General features: G+C 41.0%; 1 protein-coding gene across 1 annotated transcript in view; it reads left to right on the top strand.

Annotated features, from left to right (window-relative positions):
* Positions 1-17,702, top strand: part of CMSS1 (cms1 ribosomal small subunit homolog (yeast)) — a 68,430-nt gene extending 50,728 nt beyond the window's left edge. The window contains exons 4-10 of the mRNA XM_006754851.2: positions 508-637; positions 3,844-3,903; positions 4,997-5,099; positions 8,109-8,169; positions 9,406-9,493; positions 13,856-13,944; positions 17,411-17,702. Of these exons, the coding sequence (XP_006754914.1) occupies positions 508-637; positions 3,844-3,903; positions 4,997-5,099; positions 8,109-8,169; positions 9,406-9,493; positions 13,856-13,944; positions 17,411-17,494 (615 nt within the window). The 3' untranslated portion in view covers positions 17,495-17,702. The remainder of the gene's footprint in view (positions 1-507; positions 638-3,843; positions 3,904-4,996; positions 5,100-8,108; positions 8,170-9,405; positions 9,494-13,855; positions 13,945-17,410) is intronic.
* The last annotated feature ends 1,247 nt before the right edge of the window (positions 17,703-18,949 follow it).

Genomic DNA, 18,949 nt, shown 5'->3' with positions numbered 1-18,949 from the left:
CTTCAAGACTGCATCTCTCAGGACTTGAGAATTGAGGGTCTAAAAGTCCCCCTTTGAAGCGAGTCCTATGCTCAGATTACTCCTATAGCTTTTACTTAATCCCCAAAATCCAAACTGAGAGTCAGTGCCTGAAAAACCAGGTTAGGCAAGAAATTCTCAAAATTCTGCCCTCCCAAGTTTAAGGAGAGCTTCCACAGAGCTAAGATTTCTTGACTTTTAACAGAAAATTATATCCTCTTATGGAGACTGCTGTAAAAATGTCAGTTCTCCTAGGTGTCTTTGTAACTAGGAGTTACAAGGAATCTTTTAGATAGTCCATTCGTTTTTCAAATCAGCAGTGCCCAAGAAATTCTATTATGTTTTCTCAAGTATTAGAACTCACATTTATACTTGGCTATCATCAAAGCCTATGTGCAGTTTAAATGCCAGAGGAATCAACCCATCATAAGCCAAATGCCATTCTAAAGTCTTTCCTCCTTTTTCTTTTTTTCTTTCTTCTCGTCTTAGAAGAAAATTACTGACATTCTTGCAAAATCAGAGCCAAAACCTGGGATACCTGAAGACCTGCAGAAACTGATGAAGGACTATTACAGCAGCAGTCGCTCAGTGATTGAATTAGAAGAACTGAAGCTACCAGGTGCAGCCAGGCTTCTTTGGGTTTTTCCCTTTTTTATTTTTATTTTTTTTCAATTTCTTACGATTCTGAGGTTATTCATTCCGAAGGATCCATTGTTAATTGCTAGCAATTTTCCTGATGAGGAGGAGCAAAACAGATTCATCTTTATGCTATGGCAAGATATCTCAGCCAGACATTAATATATTTTCCTCACACTAATGCTTCTTTCCTCAACCTTGTAATTTTAATTTGTGGGTGATTTCTTTATTAAGATGCTACATGGTAATCTAATAGTAAGATTTTAATTGTATTTTTATTCAAAAGGCTAGTTGTTGAGTATGCTTTTTAAAAATTTTTTTTATTGATTTCAGAAAGGAAAGGAAAGGGAGCGAGAGAGATAGAAACATAAATGAGAGATAATCATTGAATGATTGCCTCCTGCATGCCCCCTACTGGCTCTTGAGCCCACAACCTGGGCATGTGCCTTGACTGGGTTAGGTCGATGGCTCAAGCACTGAGCCATACCAGCTGGGTGCTTTTTTTTTTTTTTTTCTGACCCGATTCTTCAAAGAGTAACAATCCCTAAGGAAGATAGAAGTTAAATAAAGATAAACCACACAATTAAAAACATAGACATGAAACACTAATTTATTCATCCTTTATAGACAAGAATGTTAGCTTTAATAAGCAGCTTAGTTTTATTGTTGCTCTTATCATGGATTTCTAATTATGGTTTTGTTTTTAGGATAGTTGTTGGGTCCTGGCCCAAACTTTTTCAAGCCAGCTACCTAAAGATAGGGACAAAATTGTGCATTGTTAGCAAGGCTGACACATCATCACCCAGGTGATTCTTCACCCTACTATTTTTTGAAATCTACTGTCTTAGAGAATTTATAATTAAGTTAAAATATATTGCAAAATTTTTAAAACAACCTATTTTCATTAATTTTAAATTTACGATACATCCTATAACTCCTGGGCAGAGATTGAAGAAAAGAGATGTTGTCATAAACTCAAAACGCAAACAGTTTGGGTGCCATGCCTGAGGTGAGCTATTTATAGACCACAAGGGCTATCTAATGCTGCTTTTGGAAAAAGTCAAGAGTTGTTTGACTTCCTTTTTCCATTACAACTGCATGCTTTCTAGAGGCTTGAGAAGCTGAAAAACAGACTGTTCCCTGAATTTTTATAATTCCTCTGTGATAAGCTTTTTTTATAAAATGCACATTGGGTTGGAGACCTGAGTGCCCTGTGCGTTTCTTTTCCAAAAGGGGTGTCCTTTAGGGAATGGAAGGAGTGCATGTCCACATAGCGAGACCTGGAGTTCTGACTTACTGGGCCCCCGGCTCCAACAGCAGTTAGCAGCACTCTTCTCAGCACAGCAGTTCCTCTGGAGGAGAGCTGGGTCCTGGCTGCCCTTTCTCAGGAAGCAAGTGTTATAACAAAGCCTCTTTTCAAGGTCTAACTGGAAGTGTGGTTTTACTGTGGCTCAGTGGTCATTTTTCCTTTCTCATTTTTTGTTAGAGTATACCTTTAACTTTGGAAGGACTAGTGAGATAATGGGACCACTGCTACCCTGTAACCTCACAGAACATCAAAAACCTTAATTTGCTAGAACAGTAGAGAGTCAAAGGTCAGAAGAAGCCTTTAAAGGAGTCATTTGAGTTCCATAGTGAGTTTACATCATATTACTGTTGTATTAGAGTTCAGTAATATAGGTAAGCAAGAATATGTGGGCATGTGTTGGTTTAGAGAGGAAGAAAAAAATTGTAAATATGTTAAAAATACTATTATGGGCAAAAAGAGCAGGTTTTCATTTTCAGTTAAGAAATTAGGCCATTCTGATTCCCAGTGACTGAAGACATTATAGGAAGGGTTTAGAGAAAAGACCCGTCACTACACTGATGAGACCAAGGACAGAGAGGAAGTGTGTGCTAGGTGAGAGGAGGAACATGCCATGGGTTGTTTGGTGCAGGCTCAGGAAGGGGTGTAAACATAAAGTGGCTGTAAATAATCAAATATTTTCCTATTTAGTTTGCCAAGTGTGTAACTTGGTTTTGATTTGAGGTTGTTTGTGTCTGTAGGGCAGGAACATGTCTTTTCAATTAACATGGTGTGCTGTACATTGTTAATGTCAGACACATGGGGACTTAATTAGTTTCGAGGCAGGAGTCCCTTGGAGCTAACCCTGCTGTCCTCCTGAGAGCTGCAGTGTGGTTTAGATCAGCGCTAAAAGCCTGAAGGCTAGCAGCAACTTAAAAAGCAAATTCCCAGGCTCACCCCCAGGGAATTCTGACTCACTATGAGAAAGTAAGTCCATCCCAGGAATCTGTATCTTCTGCAAAGCTCTCCAGGTGAGCCTGATCATATCCAGGCTCGGGAAATTAGTTTGAAAGACCATCGAAGGTTCTACAACAGCACAGGAGGCAACATCTTTGAAGTTCATTATTCACATAATGTGTTATAAATTCCGGGTCACAATATAAATGTCATTTAATTTAGTAATAGTTTGCTCCCTAGCACTGTGCTGTGTTTATAGACAGACTTTTCCTTGTAGAAAGAAGTGGGACAGCCCTAGTCAGTTTGGCTCAGTGGATAGACTGTCAGGTCCCTGTTTCAATTCCAGTCAAGGGCACTTGCTTTGGGGTGTGTGCAGGAGGCAGTAGAGGCAACCAATCGGTGTGTATCTCTCTCACATCGATGTCTCTCTCTCCGTGTCTCTCCCCATCTTTTCTACTCTCTCTGTAAAAATCAATGGAAAAAAATCTCCTTGGGTGAGGATTAAAAATAATAATAAGTAGGACAATAAACCTCCTGCTTTTTTATTCATCTCAGTTACAGAGTTAACAATACTACATGATTGCTAGACCATGATTGTCATTGGTTGAGCAATTCCGTATGTTTTAATGTTATATTGGGAACATCTCGACATAGATTTGTTTCAGCTTTGCCTTTGTATATTGCCTGTTATTTGAAAATGATGTTTCATTAATCCACTGAATAACACAATAAGCTTGTACTTCCCTACCCTAAGAAACTATAAACAGTTAATGTTTATTTGTTATTGCTGCTGCTAGTGCTTTATATCCTAGACAACACTTGAAATATGTGATGAGCCCCCAATTCGCTAATGATATACAACCTGGTTCAATCTGTTTTTATTATGTGAAATTAACTATGAAATAGTTGCAGAATTCTCTACAAAAGCATGTTTCTCATAATCCTAGACTCCTGTTTCCTCAAGGCCAACGATTTGACTCATAGTCTTTCATCATACCTAAAAGAAAGTAAGTAAACTCTCATTTTTAAAAAAATTATTCACCAAATTGTTATTACTTTAAAACATAAGTTCAGTCTCTTCAAAATAAAAAATTTCAAAACTACATTTAAAATAAAAAGTTTCCACCTCAAATGGATTTTAAATGGAGGGTGTTTCCTTAGGTCCCTCTTCATATTAACTTTTTTTTATTTAAGTTTATTCTTGTTTTGCTTTGGCTTTGGGAATTTGGGATTTGGTCTGATTTTTGTTTTATAACACATGAGAAGTATTGGTGTAGGAACCTAGAGAATAGTTAGCATTCTAGTTCAGACCCCTCACTCATTTGCTCTTTGACCTGAGGAAAGTCACTGAGCACTCTCTGAGACTTGACTTTGTTATCTGAAAGATGAGGACTGTGTGACCACTGTTCCAGCTCTGAGATTCTGAGGCTCTGTCCCCATCTTCAGAACTCAGACCCTGAGTATTACATAGTCCAACTAATTTAATCTTTTCAACATGTACTGCGTGGAGTCAGTAATAACTAGATTATTCACACCAGCTAGTCATTTATCTGTAACCAACAGTGAAATATTTAGATGTAGAGGATTTATCATTCTTCTTTCAAACTCTATTCAGTTCTGAGGACACTCAGCTTGAGTTCATAAACCTTTCTCCCCCTCAAATTCAGCAAGTGTAAATGTAATCAAGCTCACTGGGCTATGAGAGCTAAACAAGAGAACACATGTAAAGTGCCTAGCACAGTGTCACTGCTCACCAGATGTTTGCTATTATTTTAATGTCATTTCTATCTTACATTTTATGCTCAGTGTCCCTTTAAAATTTAACGTCATTGAATCAGAATTCTTTTCCTACTCAACATTGCCTTCAAGCATCAAACAAATTAAAAGTATCGCAAATGCATTCTTTTGAACTTTTTTTACTTAGTCCTAAAACTAGTCACTTTGGCATAATATATGTTTTGTGTTGTAAGTTAATGATATTTCATTTTAATCCAATACCTACAATATCCAGAGAATAGAATCTAAACAGTGCTCATTATATCCTATTTTACTTAAACACTACTTTAGAATAATGTTTTCTCTCATGGTATTTTTTTTCAGTCTGCCCTAAGTGGGTAAAACTTCGGAAAAACCATACAGAGAAGAAGTCAGTCCTAATGCTGATCATCTGCAGCTCTGCCGTCCGAGCCCTGGAGCTTATTAGGTTGGATGCTTCACCTACTATTTTGTTAATGTTTCCTGACTAGCTGATGTGTGCCGTATTGATATGTTCTGTATGCTGAAGATGTTGCAATGAGCGAAACAGAGTCCGCTCTCTCATAGGACTTACTTTCCAGGGAGGGACACCGACAATAAACAAATATACATTATAATGTCAGCTAGTGATAAGTTATATAAGAAAAAAATACAGTATAGATGTGGATGGGGGCTTCTTTTAAAAGGTGGTCCCAGAAAGCTTCTCTAAGGAGATGGCATGTGAGCCAAGACTTGACCACAGTGAAGGAGAAAGCCAAGCAGATGGCTAAGAGCATGCCAGGCAGAGGGGACAGTCAGAATGATCTGGATAATCATCCTGAAGGATCCCTTTGGCTGCTGTGTGGAGAACACACGTTGTAGAGGGCAAGGGTGAAAACAGGGAGACCATAGCAATAACCAGTTAGAAGAAAAGATAAAACACCAAGAAATAAACTTGTGAAAGCCCATATAAAGAAAATTTTTCAGAGTGATGCAGAAGACCTTGAATAAGGCATACCATGTCCTTGAATAATTAGATTCAGTGATGTAAAAATGTCTGTTTTACCTAAGATAATCCACACATTTCATAGATTCCCAACAGAACTCCAAAAGAATTGTTTTTAAACTAGGTAAACTAGTTCTAAGTCCATATGAGAAGAAATCTGTCCTCAGGGAAAATCTGGAAAAGATACTAATGAGCAGGTACTATGCCTACAGTATCAGATTTTTTAAAAAACGTACTACAAAGTCTCAATAATCAATACAGTATGGAACTGGCTCATGCATGACAGACAGCTTAGATCCGTGGAACAGAACTGGAAGTTCAGAAATAGACCCATATGTATATGAAAATGTAGCGTACGGCCAAGGTGACAAATCAGAAGGGAAAGATGGATTGTTTAATAAATGGTACTGGAACAACTGGGCAGCCATCGGAAAAATAAACTTGGATTCATATCTCACTTCTTATACCAAGATAAATTCCAGTGGACCAAAATTTTTAATGTAAAAATTACGTTGTAAAGATAAATTGTCAGTGCTTTACTACGTGCTTTCACATACTTTTTCATTTACTGTCGTTTGTGTAGAATAAACAAAAGGGCTTCCACTAGGTCTGGGTAACACTCAGCTCTCAGAGAAGAGCCATTGGAGTAAAAGGGAATTTACTGAAAGGACCAGGCTCTGTGCCAGGTTTTGGCACAAGACAAAGTAAAGGAAAATTTAAGTCCTGGAGAAAGAGGAACTTGATCAAATAGACTTGGGTGCAAATGTAGACATTCAGTAGGTATTTACCATCTATCTGTCCAAATGAACTAATCTGATCATGAATTTAGAAAAGTAGTCGTTAAACTTTGTTAATAGTCCTTCAAACTCTCCTTTCCCCATTAGGCACGCACAGAAGTTTTTCTTTCAACTATTTCTGCTCTAAACAATTGATCTTCAAGACTCCCACTACTCTGGGAAGCTCTATTTGAAGTATTAGGAGTTCACATAGACTTCTCCGTGTTTTAAAAACTACCACCACAGAACTTATTTCATATTCAAGCTCTAATGGCAATGAGGTTGGCCTCAAGGTGGCCTCTTAAAAACAACTTGTCAAATTGATTTGAGTGCTTACTCTACATAAATACCTTTCTTGGGGACATAAAAGCACTATGTTGTCGCACTTAATTTACCAATTCTTAGTGTTTCTCTGTGTCACCTGGTAATATTATGATCCATTTCAAGGTTAGGGGATTTGCAAAAGGTGAATTTTGAGCAGGCACAATGAGCCCTATTCATAAAGACTAATTGTGAATAATTCTAACTTTTGTAAGAATATTTGCTCCCTTGAGAACCATGAGTTATGTCAAATATGTTCCCTAAATTTTCTTCCTCGTTAACCTTGCCTTGGAGAAAGCTTACATATAAGTGAAAAATCAAGTGCAGCCTGGGCTACATGGCTCAGTGTTGAGCATCAACCTATGTACCTGTGGTTCGATTCCCAGTCAGGGCACATGCCCGGGGTGTGCAGGAGGCAGCCAATCAATGCTTCTCTCTCATCGATGTTTCCTTCTCCCTCTCTCTCTCTCTCTCTCTCTCTCTCTCTCTCTCTTTCTCTCTCCTCACTTCCTCTCAGAAATCAATAAAAATATATTTTTAAAAATCAAGCACTTATAAATGATTCTCTCTCTTCATTGATTTTTCTATCTCTCCCTCTTCCTTCCTCTCAGAAATCAATAAAAATATATTTTTAAAAATCAAATGCAACAGCACTTATATAACATGATTCACTATTTGCAAACTCATAGATTCTTGCTGACCAATAGTATTTCCACAAACATAATAATGAGATATAAAGGAAAGTAATATTTTCAAGCAGTTTTTCCATGTTAGATCTTGCCCCAAACATCGACTAAAAGGCATTGCTATTTTATACCCATTTATATCTGAAGCATTTCTACATACAACATTTTATGGAAAAGCTCACTCTGCAACGTAAAGAAAAGAGGAGGCTGCTCTTGAAGGACACAAGCCCTTTTGCTCCACCCTGTCAGCTCATCCCAGCTTCCCCCACTGCCCCCGAGCACAGGCTGACCCCAGCGCTGTAAGAGATTTCTCACAACCACATTTTGTCTGAGAACTATACTACAGAGTTTGAAGATCAATTCTCTGTTAGGAACCTGAAATACAGAAATTCTGTATTGCAAGTAAAGTGCAGATCCATGTTTCAGTACCCAAGGAAACCTAAGTAAAGCTAACCCTGTGTGTGAGAATGAGAAGCCTGAATAAAAGGCCACCCATTTTCATTTCAGAGATGGCTAGCCTGAAAATCCCAGAACTTTTTTGTGTGTGTATAGATACACATACAGGTGAACATATATACATATAAATAAACACACATATTCTTTGAATAAAGAAAGACATAATACTGAATTAGCCAACAGGCTCAGAAGGAGTGACCTTTCTTGTGCATTAATCTATTCCTTCTCATTAGGTCAATGACAGCATTCAGAGGAGACAGCAAAGTTATGAAATTATTTGCAAAACACATAAAGGTAAGCAAAGGGCCTGTGGTTATTGGTGGAAGATGTTAGTGATCTTTAAGGGTCACTTCTAGATCTTGGCTTTTCCCTTCAACCTCTGTGTAACTCCTTAGCCAGGGTTTTCTTTGGTGCCTCCTTCTATAACACATTTAATGACCATTCTGATTTTCTTTGCATTCCCTACCCCTGCACACCCAACTCTCCCCACAGCAGTCACACTTGTCCCTGCTCCGAGGTTCCTCTACAGAAGCTGAGGCTTGACCCTGGACTCTGTGAAGATTTACCAGTTTTCTTCTATCTTGATGTTAACCTTCTTTGCCCTAAACAAGGGTAGCCTCACTTGCTTTCTAACTTTCTTAACTTTTAAACAAAATGCTCTAAATTGGCCCATGATTGATTGCAGTTTCTAATGACTCTTTGAAAAGAGTTTCTTGACCCAATTTCCAACATGTGGAGGGGGTGCTTCTTCATGTATCCAAGAAATGCTCTGGACACCAATTTCATGTCCTACAATGCAACTCAACTCTGACAATGTCTACCTGGAAACACATCAGGTTCCACAGGTTAAGGGCTCAGTCCTACAAGACCGCATGCACACCTCATACCCCCAACTTCAGACACCAGTTGAAAGTCCAGGATGTTACCTATTCTTCTGACCAACAGGTTCCCACAAACCCCTCCTCAAATTCAGTTAATTTGCAAGAGCAGCTGACGAAACATTTTACTTACTAGATCACTGATTCATTATAAAAACATGTAACTCAGGAACAGCCAGGTGGAAAAGATGCCTAGGGCAGGGTTGGGAAAGGTTGTGGAGCTTCCATACCCTCTCCAGGCACACACTCTCCCCAAATCTCCATGTGTTCACCAACCCAGAAGTTCTTCAAACCCTTCCTCTCAGGTGTCTTAAGGAGGCGTCAGTACTTAGGCATGATTGATTAAATCATCAGCCATTGGCGATTGATTCAACCTCAGCCCCCCACCCCTCCCTGCAGGTTTGGAGTGGGAGTGAAAGTTAATTACATAGTGGGTTCTCCTGGAACCGGTCTCTAGCCTCAGGTGCTTCCAAAAATCTCCTCATTCAAGTAACAAAAGACAGCTTTATCACTCTCAACACTTAGGAACTTGCAAGGCTTGGGGAGTTATGAGTCAGAAACTGTGGACGAAGGCCACATTTGTATGAGAAATATATTTTGGTAGTCTGCCTCAATATCACACTTCTCTTTATTCTCTTCCATCTTGGAATAGGTCCAGGAGCAGGTAAAGTTGCTGGAGAAGCGTGCCGTGCACCTGGGTGTAGGAACTCCAGGGAGGATTAAAGAACTCGTTAAACAAGGTATGAAAAGAGCCAGTGATAGTCTTCAGAGCTGGGAGTTGGCCGTACCCCCATGTGAGTTTTGGGAACCACATGTGTGATGCAGTGAAACCAGATCTCTGTGTTAATTCAGGAGTTGGAAATTCAGCTGTGAGTCTGTAAAGTCAGCCAGCAGGTTTGATGGAGTAGGGAAGGATGAGAACTGTGAAATTGAAGGGCATGTGCCCACCTAAATACATTCAGATTTCAATTGCTTTAAACAGGTTAGTGGATCCACAATTGATTCCATCTGTTTGCACCCTCTGGAATTTGTAGAGCTGGATATGTTGAGTATTTCCCTCCCACTTAAGTGTGTCTTGGTTCCCCACAACTCCCATTCCACTTGAAAACATGTTGAAACAAAAATGCAGTTTCACCTAGATGGCGTGGCTCAGTGGTTGGGCATTGACCTATGAACCAGGAAGTCACGATTTGATTCCCAGTCAGGGCCCATGCCTGAGTTGCAGGCTTGATCCCCAGCGGGGGCGGGCATGTAGGAGATAGCCAATCAATGATTCTCTTACATCACTGATGTTTCTATCTCTCTCCCTCTCCCTGCCTCTCTGAAATCAATTAAAAAATATTTTTTAAGTGCAGTTTCTGTGGATGAAATCTTCATATTCTAAATCGTTTCTTTTGTAGTGCTTTACCCAGAAAGTATTCCAGAGGACATCCACCTGCTAACCTGCTAATGATCTTATTAACCTGTTCTGCCTGCCAGACAGATTAAAGATATCTTATCAAATCTTACCAAATTACTTCTTCAATATAGTAATACACATTGTTTCATAACTGACAGGAGCTATTCCTGGATTTTTCATATTTCTAAACATAATGTGTTCATTAGTATAGTAACTGGGTATACAGATAGTCATTTGCCAGGAAGCAAATGAAAACTAAAAATACTAGTGTTTCTCCTCAGATGAAAGCCACCCAGGTTAAATAAACCCACTATATACAGAGCTCTGTGCAATTACAAATAACAAACTGGAGGCCCCAGATAAGGAAGGGAAAAATTTTTTTTTGAGTTCCTATGTATACTTAGCAATATGCTAAACCAGTGGTTCTCAATCTTCTGGCCCTTTAAATACAGTTCCTCATGTTGTGACCCAACCATAAAATTATTTTCGTTGCTACTTCATAACTGTAATGTTGCTACTGTTATGAATCGTAATGTAAATATCTGATATACAGGATGGTCTTAGGCGACCCCTGTGAAAGGGTCGTTCGACTGCCAAAGGGGTCGCGACCCACAGGTTGAGAACCACTGTGCTAGACACTTAACATCTATCTCATGTAGTACTCACCTCACCCTTGCAGGCTAGGGTTCTGATTTCCTCAGAGAGAAAACCAAAGCACACAGGGTTAAGTGGCCCTCCCAGGGTCACTCAGTCCAGGCTTTCCTGGTTCCTGAACCTTCCCCAAAAGGGAGCTCCCGATCCCATTGAAGAGATAAGTGCACATAGAATTAGGTTGACCATACAAGACAATAAAGCCCAAAGGCCAAGTGAGCACTTCTGAATCTAGAGAAGTTGAAATGAGGGAGAGATTGACGTGGTAGCTGAGTCTGCAGGGAAAGCTTTGTAGAGTTTTTAACTCATCTTTAAAGTATGAGGAGAATTAAAGTAGGATCTATGGAGATGTGAGGAAAGCACTCAGGAACGTGCAGGAACGGGAGAAGGGCTGATCAGGAGGCCAGGCAGAGAGATATGTGGTAACCCTGGAGGAGGTGATAAGTGAACAATACTGTGTTGAGTCTACGAACCCGTTATGGACTCAGACTCCAGATTCAGGTCCCAGGTCCAACAACTTACCATGCCAGGTCTGTGACCTTGCAAGTTACCTTCTCTAAACCTGTTTCTCTATCAGAATGACAGAGACAGAAATAGTATCTCAAAGGATTATTATGAAAATTGAATGCCAATAAAGAGCTCAGCACAGTGAGTGTCATACCTTAAGAACTCGCAAAATGCTAGTTGTTGTTATTGAAGAGACCACGTTTCTTACTCGGGGACTTCATGGGCTGTACTATCTTGTGATTCAACTGGGAAGAAAGTCAGATTGTGAGGGAGGGCCTTGAACAGTAATCTGAGGAGTTTGGAGTTTTGTCTTGTGAACATGATGGGGCGATGAAAATGAAGGAACAGGTGAGAGGTGCTCATAGGTCTTCTGTGAAACGCAGAGTTGGGAGAGCTTGGCTGGGCAGCGGGAGAGGCCAGGGACAGACGCCGCCTCTCCCTCAGCCCCCTGCCAGAGATTCACCTCTCCCTTTCCTGGAATACAGATGGGTTTTTGTGGTCACCAGGCCCCACTCTTCTTTGTATTTAGAAGAGAGAGGGGAAAAACAAAGCTGTACATATCATTGAAATTAGATTTCTACAGAGTTGTGAGACACGTTTTAAGATAGTGATTTCATTTTCTTTGGCTATATACCCAGAAAGAAACCCAGGCATGTGCCATGACTGAGATCAAACCATGACCTTCTGGTTCATAGGTGGACACTCAACCACTGAGCCATGCCAGCCAGGCCTTTCACTGTGGTTTTGATTTGTATTTACCTGATAATTAGTGATGTTGAACATCTTTTCATGTACTTGTTGGCCATTTGGATGTCTTATTTGGAAAATGCATACTCAGTTCCTCTGCCCATTTTTAAATTAGATTTTTTTTCTATCGAGTTATATGAGTTCTTCCTGTATTTTGTATATTAAACCCAAGTTAGATTATTTTTTAACAATTCTATCATGGTAGGATATTTGGGTTGTTTCTTATTTTTTGCTATTATAAATAATACTGCAGTGATCATTTTGTAAGTAACTGTGTTTAAATTTCTGATGTTTTTATTGGATATGTGTAGATGGAGAATTTTTTTATCAATAGAAAGCATTTTAAAGCTCCTTTTTTATAATGCCCAGTACTTTTTTAGGGAGGTTGTACCTGTTTGCTCTATTACCAGCAGTGAATTATTTTTGAGTGAAGACTACCAACCCATTGTCATTCTTTATTTTTCATTTTTCAGAAAATTTTAAATAAGAAGCATTGTAATTATAAGAAGCATTAAAAAATTCTTTTGGGCCTGGCTGATGTAGCTCAGTGGTTGAGCGTGGACCTATGAACCAGGAGATCAAGGTTCAATTCCGGTTAGGCCACATGCTTGATCCCCAGTAGGGGGCATGCAGGAGGCAGTTGATCAGTACTTCTCTGTCGTCATTGATGTTTCTCTCTCTCTCTTTTCCTTCCTTTCTGAAATCAATAAAAAAAAATTGTTTTAAATTATTTTAGGCAGAGAGGGGAAATATTAAAATAATCACAGAAGAGTTGAAGGGACATGCTGCAGTTGTGTAAAAGAAGGCTTCAATTATGTTGCCACGTGAAACATGTAACAGGTTGGGTCAGTGGGGAGAACATGGAGAGTGAGAACTAACTGTGCCCGACTCTGAGACCTCTAAGAAGCAGACAATCCCTGAGGTCCACTGAAGCCCCACATTCTATTATTGTCTCTAGATCAGCGGTTCTCAACCTGTGGGTCGAGACCCCTTTGGGGGTCGAACGACCCTTTCACAGGGGTTGCCTAAGACCATCGGAAAACACATATATAATTACATATTGTTTTTGTGATTAATCACTATGCTTTAATTATGTTCAATTTGTAACAATGAAAATACATCCTGCATATCAGATATTTACATTACAATTCATAACAGTAGCAAAATTACAGTTATGAAGTAGCAACGAAAATAATTTTATGGTTGGGGGTCACCACAACATGAGAAACTGTATTAAAGGGTCATGGCATTAGGAAGGTTGAGAACCACTGCTCTAAATAGACAGGAAGACAGTGGAAACAGCCCTAAGTTCTTTCCTAGTCTCCTCAGGGGATAGCAGCCTTTAATAGGGCCCATTCACCTTAGCTTCCTTTTCTGCCCCAAATGAACCTCCCAGCCCTGTCCTCATCCTTTTGCCCACTCACCTCCTCAGTCGTGTGGCCTCAGGTGGACTCAACTCCAAACTGCAGGAATCTTATCAAATCCCTGACAGGAATGAAACTTCACCCGCTGGCGCTTCCTGGAGGCTTAGGATTGATTTTTTGCCAGCACTTGAGCATTTGACAAGCTTAGCAAAAGCAGCTTCTCTGCTTCTCAGAATCAGTGATAAGATTATAGGAGGGGAGTCTCGGACTACCGCATTTGTTTTCCATCAGGAAGGGCAGCATTTAATGTGAGAGATTAGTTACTGGGGAGAGGACAGCAAATGAGGCAAAAAGCAACCAAGAGAATAAAAAGTAGTTTTAATTTATTCACGTCATGAGTTCTTGACTGCGGCAACCCTCTCCCTATCTTTCAGGTGGCCTTAATTTGAACCCCTTAAAGTTTCTGGTTTTTGACTGGAATTGGAGAGATCAGAAGTTGAGGAGGATGATGGACATTCCCGAGGTACCGTTGATTTTAATTTTTTTTCCTTTTATCTGAACTTGAGTTCAAACACAGTAATAGAGTCTTTGACATGAAGACCAGCACATCCTGGCCTTTGACAGTTACTGTAAAGGAATAATCATGGAACCCATCTCACCCCTTACACATAATCCTATCACTCCCATGTGTTTTATAGGAATCGGCTTTGTTTCCTCATTAAATGACAGAGAGCTTCTGCCTCACTAGGGACCATAGCTATACTGTACCTTTGAGAAATAGGAAGATCTGGAGAACTTGGCATACTTCCCTGTGCTTTGCTTTAGAGGCACAATCACCTTTGCTTTTCACCCTTTTAAGTGCACTTGGAGGCGGGTGTGCAAATTTGCCTCATTGCTCACATCTTTATGAGTCGAGTGGTTTTTTCTGAGCAGGACGCAAGGGTGATTCTTTCCTGGTTCTTGTCCAGGTGCATTTGAAGAATGAAGCCACAGACAAAAGGTGGTGTATGAAAAGGTGGAAATTTATTGAAAACAAGTAGAGACTCCACGTAGGGAGGGGGTCCCAAAGGGAGTAGCCCCTAAGCCCCTTTTTCCTAAGGTTTATAAAGGCTGCAGTTCTTTGTCTTTTCTTGCTGCCTTCCAATTGGTAAAATACCAGCTTCAAAGCTCAAAACCCACATGGTGTCCCCTCTTTTTCTCCCCCTTCAGTGGTAGAATTCTCTGTCTCCTGTGAAAATCTGTTTCCTCTTTCTCCCACTTGTCAGCATTTCTCTATCCTCTGTGAAAGTTCTTTTTCCTCTTTCTTCCCATCCCGTGTGGCTCTTTCCTATCTTCTGTGAAAGGATGTCTTCCTTTCCCCTTATCCTGTGGCACCTTTTGTTCTCTGTGAACATATGCCTTTAGCAGCTCCAAGCCCCCACTATGGGCTCCAAGCCTTCCTCCCCCATGGACCCTCTTTATTTCTAAAACTCCCTAAACCTACCTATTTTACCCTCTAAAACTCCTTTCATTTACATCCCCTAAAACCCAGTTACTTAATTTGGAGCTAGTTTGATTTTGGGGGATTTTTTAATGTCTCAGTAGATTAAAATTGAATGTCTACCCTTTCCCAGCCTGAGTGGCTCCATGGTTGAGCATTAACCTATGAACCAGGAGATCATGGTTCGATTCCCAGTCGGGGCACATGCCCGGGTTGCAAGCTCGATCCCTAGTAAGGGGCATGCAGGAGGCAGCTGATCGATGATTCTCATCATTGATGTTTCTATCTCTCTCTTCCGCTCCCTTCCTCTCTGAAATCAGCCTATACTAATAAAAGGGTAATACGCTAATTAGACCGGGTCGACCAGACATCTTTCGGATGTCCGACTTCTTTCCAGACAAAACCACGGTGGTGGGGGCCGAGACAGAGGCGGTTAGGGGCAATCAGGCTGGCAGGAGAGCAAGCAGTTAGAGGCAAGATCAGGCCGACATGGGGGAGCAAGCAGTTAGGGGTGAGATCAGGCTGGCGTGGAGGGGGATCGGGCCTAAGCCAGCAGTTGGACATTCCCCATGGGGTCCCAAATTGGAGAGGGTGCAGGCCAGGTTGAGGGACACCCCCCCCCCTCCTGTGCACGAATTTTGTGCACTGGGCCTCTAGTAAAAATATATTTTAAAAACTGAATGCCTGCCCGGGCCAGAATGGCTCAGTTGGGTGAGTAATGTCCCAAGCACCAAAAGGTCGCTGGTTCAATTCCTGATCAAGACACTACCCAGGTAGGGGAGGCCAGGGGATTGTCAAGGGCGGGGGGAAAAAAAAGGAGACATATGTAATACTCTTTGTAATACTTTAAGCAATAAAAAAAAAGACACTACCCAGGTTGCAGGTTTGATCCTTGGTCAGGCTGCTTATGGGAGGTAATCAATCAATGTAGCTGTTGGAGATAAAAGGATTTGTACAGTAGTAAACAGGGCTGCCGGTCACCAATCAGGAATGAATCATGGCAGTAACTAGCGTAGAGGCTGGGAATTACTCCTCCAACCATGCCCAGTGAACTAATTTACCACATATAACTATATTCCCAGAATGACCAAACCTGATCACAAATGATCAGTGAATTATATCAGATATCAATTCAAGTTAAGAGACAATTTTCTCACTTTCCTACACACACACACACACACACACACACACACACACTGTCCCCTGAACAGTTTTGGGTTTTTTTTAAACTGGTTTTGCCAGGCCAGCGTGGCTCAGTGATTGAGCATCGACCTATGAACCAGGAGGTCATGGTTCAATTCCCAGTCAGGGCACATGCCCAGGTTGTGGGCTTGATTCCCAGTGTGGGGTGTGTAGGAGGCAGCCGATCTACGTTTCTCTCTCATCAATGTTTCTCTCTCTCTCCCTCTCTGAAATCAATAAAAATAAAATAAACTGATTTAACCAATTTAATGTCCAGCACATGAGGCCATATTTGATTATTTCAGATTTAATGTTAAATCTGAGTAATCTACCACTAGTTTTTTAATTACAATAATTCAGAGAAATAGTAACCAAACAAAACAAAAAAATCCTTGTCCCTCATAGTTATTTTTTTTATGTTGATGTCATTATTAGCAGTTATCCTATAATAGAACTAGAAGCCCAGTGCCTGAAATTCAACTTCCTCAGCCCGGCCGGTACCCTCTCACAGTCCAGGACCCCTTGGGGGATGTCTGCCTGCTGGCTTGGGATCGGGCCTAAGCTGGCAGGCGGACATCCCTCTTGCAGCCCGGGACCCCTCGCTCCTTACCACGTGCTTGCTCGTTGCTCCTTAGCATTGCCGCGAAGGTGGGAGAGGCTCCCGCCACCACCACTGCACTCACCAGCAGTGAGCTCTGCTTCTGGTTGAGCAGCGCTCCCCCTGTGGGAGCGCTGACTACCAGGGGGCAGCTCCTGTGTTGAACATCTGCCCCTGGTGGTCAGTGCACATCATAGCAACCGGTTCCTAACTGCTCACCTGCCTGCCTGCCTTGCTGATTACCCCTAACTGCTCCCCCCACCGGCCTGGTTGCCCCCAACTGTCCCCCCCGCCGGCCTGGTCGCTCCATGCAGCCTGCTTGTTCAGTCGTTTGGTCGTCCTTCACTAACCCCACTGCCAGCCTGGTCATCCCATACAGCCTGCAGTTCGGTCGTTCATCCGGTTTTTTCGGTCATGACGGTCCCTGGCTTTTTATATATTAAGACTGTGTCTAATCTGGGCACACTTAAGATATCTTTGTATGAGATTTTATTTTAAGTGGCTGCAAGCAAAAGGACACTTGAACAAAACTGTTTTATATAATACCTCTTCCTTTACTTGTGCAACTATTCCAGCTCTGAATAAAATATGGGTTAGGATTTCTGCCTCCCTGACTCTGGCCATATCAGCTGCATAAATACCAGAGAGTCCAGAAGGTTGAATTTATTCACCAAGACCATCTTTTCTTAATCTTAACCTTTTTTTTCTTTTATCTTTTCTCTCATTTAGATAAAAAAGGAAGTTTTTGAACTTCTGGAAATGGGAGTCCTCAGTCTGTGCAAGTCGGAATCCTTGAAGCTGGGCCTCTTCTAATCTGTGTCCCAGTGAAGATCCCAGGGTTCACAGTGGGATTTGCCTCTTGTTCAATGGCTCAAACACACTGCAGACACTCAGTACAAATCAGCTGCTTTTTTATTGCATTAGCCGCATCACCAGGTAGACCCCTGGGAATGTGTGATCAACATGAATCTGTCCTTTGCCAACCCCTTGTATAATAAAATATTGCCAGCTTGTTCTTCTCTCACCGACTGGCCTCTGATGTGACTATGCTGGGCCAGCTTAGGCAAATGCTTCCCTCTCTAAGCCTCAGTCTCATCAGCTGCAAAATGGGAATGATATTTGGCAGGATTGTTGAGGATTCCATGTGATGGTACATGTGGAACAGATTTGCAAACTACAAAGCCTGGTTCCAGTGTGAAGCATGGCCGTAGTAGTAGTAGGAAGAGCTACAAGTGTATGTGGCACTTTGTAAATACAAAAGACAACAATATAACTACAACTGTCTTATTAATTTTTTAACTTGTTATTCAGACTTTCAGAAAAGTTACAAAAATAGCATAGAGAATTCCCATATGTCCTTCCTCTGGCTTCTCTCAATATTAACATCATGTGTAACCACAATAGTTATCAGAACTAAGAAATCAATGTTGGTACAGTACAATTAACTAAACTACAGACTTCATTCAATTCCACCAGTTTTTCCACTGATGCCTGTTTTCTTTCTTTTTTTGGTATATCTTTTTTTAATATATATTTTTTTATTTCAGAGAGGAAGGGAGAGGGAGAGAGAGATAGAAACATCAATGATGAGAGAAAATCATTGATCAGTTGCCTCCTGCACATCCCCGACTGGGAATCAAGCCCTCAACCCAGGAATGTGCCCTTGACCGGAATCGAACCCGGGACCCTTCAGTCCACAGGCAGATGCTCTATCCATTGAGCCAAACAAGCCAGGGCTGATGCCTGATTTCTATCCTAGGATCCAGTCGAGGGTCCCACATTGCATGTAGTTGTCATGTCTCCTTAGTTTGCTCAGATCCAGGACTGTTCCTCAGCCCTCCCTTTGTATCATGACCTTGACACTTTTGGAGAGTAATGACCAGGTGTTATAGAATGTACTTCAATATCAGTTTGTCAGGTGTTTCCTGCATTTTTTGGACAGAATACCACAGGAGTGATGTGCTATTTTTTATACATCATAGCAGGGGGTATATAATGTTGATTCATCTTAATACTGGTAATGCCAACTTTGTTCACCTGGTTACAGTAGTGCCTGCTGTATTTCCCCCCTGTAAAGTTACTATTTTTTCCTTTGTAATTAATATTTATCTTGGAGGAAATGCTTTGATGCTACACAAATATCTTTTTTTCCCTCATACTTTGCCTACTAATTTTAGCAACATTAGTAGTTCTTGCCTGAAACCATTATTCTGTAGTGATTTTTCTGTTTCCCTCATTATTTCAACATTTACTAATTGGAATTCTTCT

This window comes from Myotis davidii, unplaced genomic scaffold (genome assembly GCF_000327345.1).
Source record: "Myotis davidii unplaced genomic scaffold, ASM32734v1 scaffold492, whole genome shotgun sequence".
Lineage (NCBI taxonomy): Eukaryota > Metazoa > Chordata > Mammalia > Chiroptera > Vespertilionidae > Myotis > Myotis davidii.
Note: the sequence above shows the minus strand (reverse complement) of the source record. Positions and strands in the feature narration are given on the sequence as shown.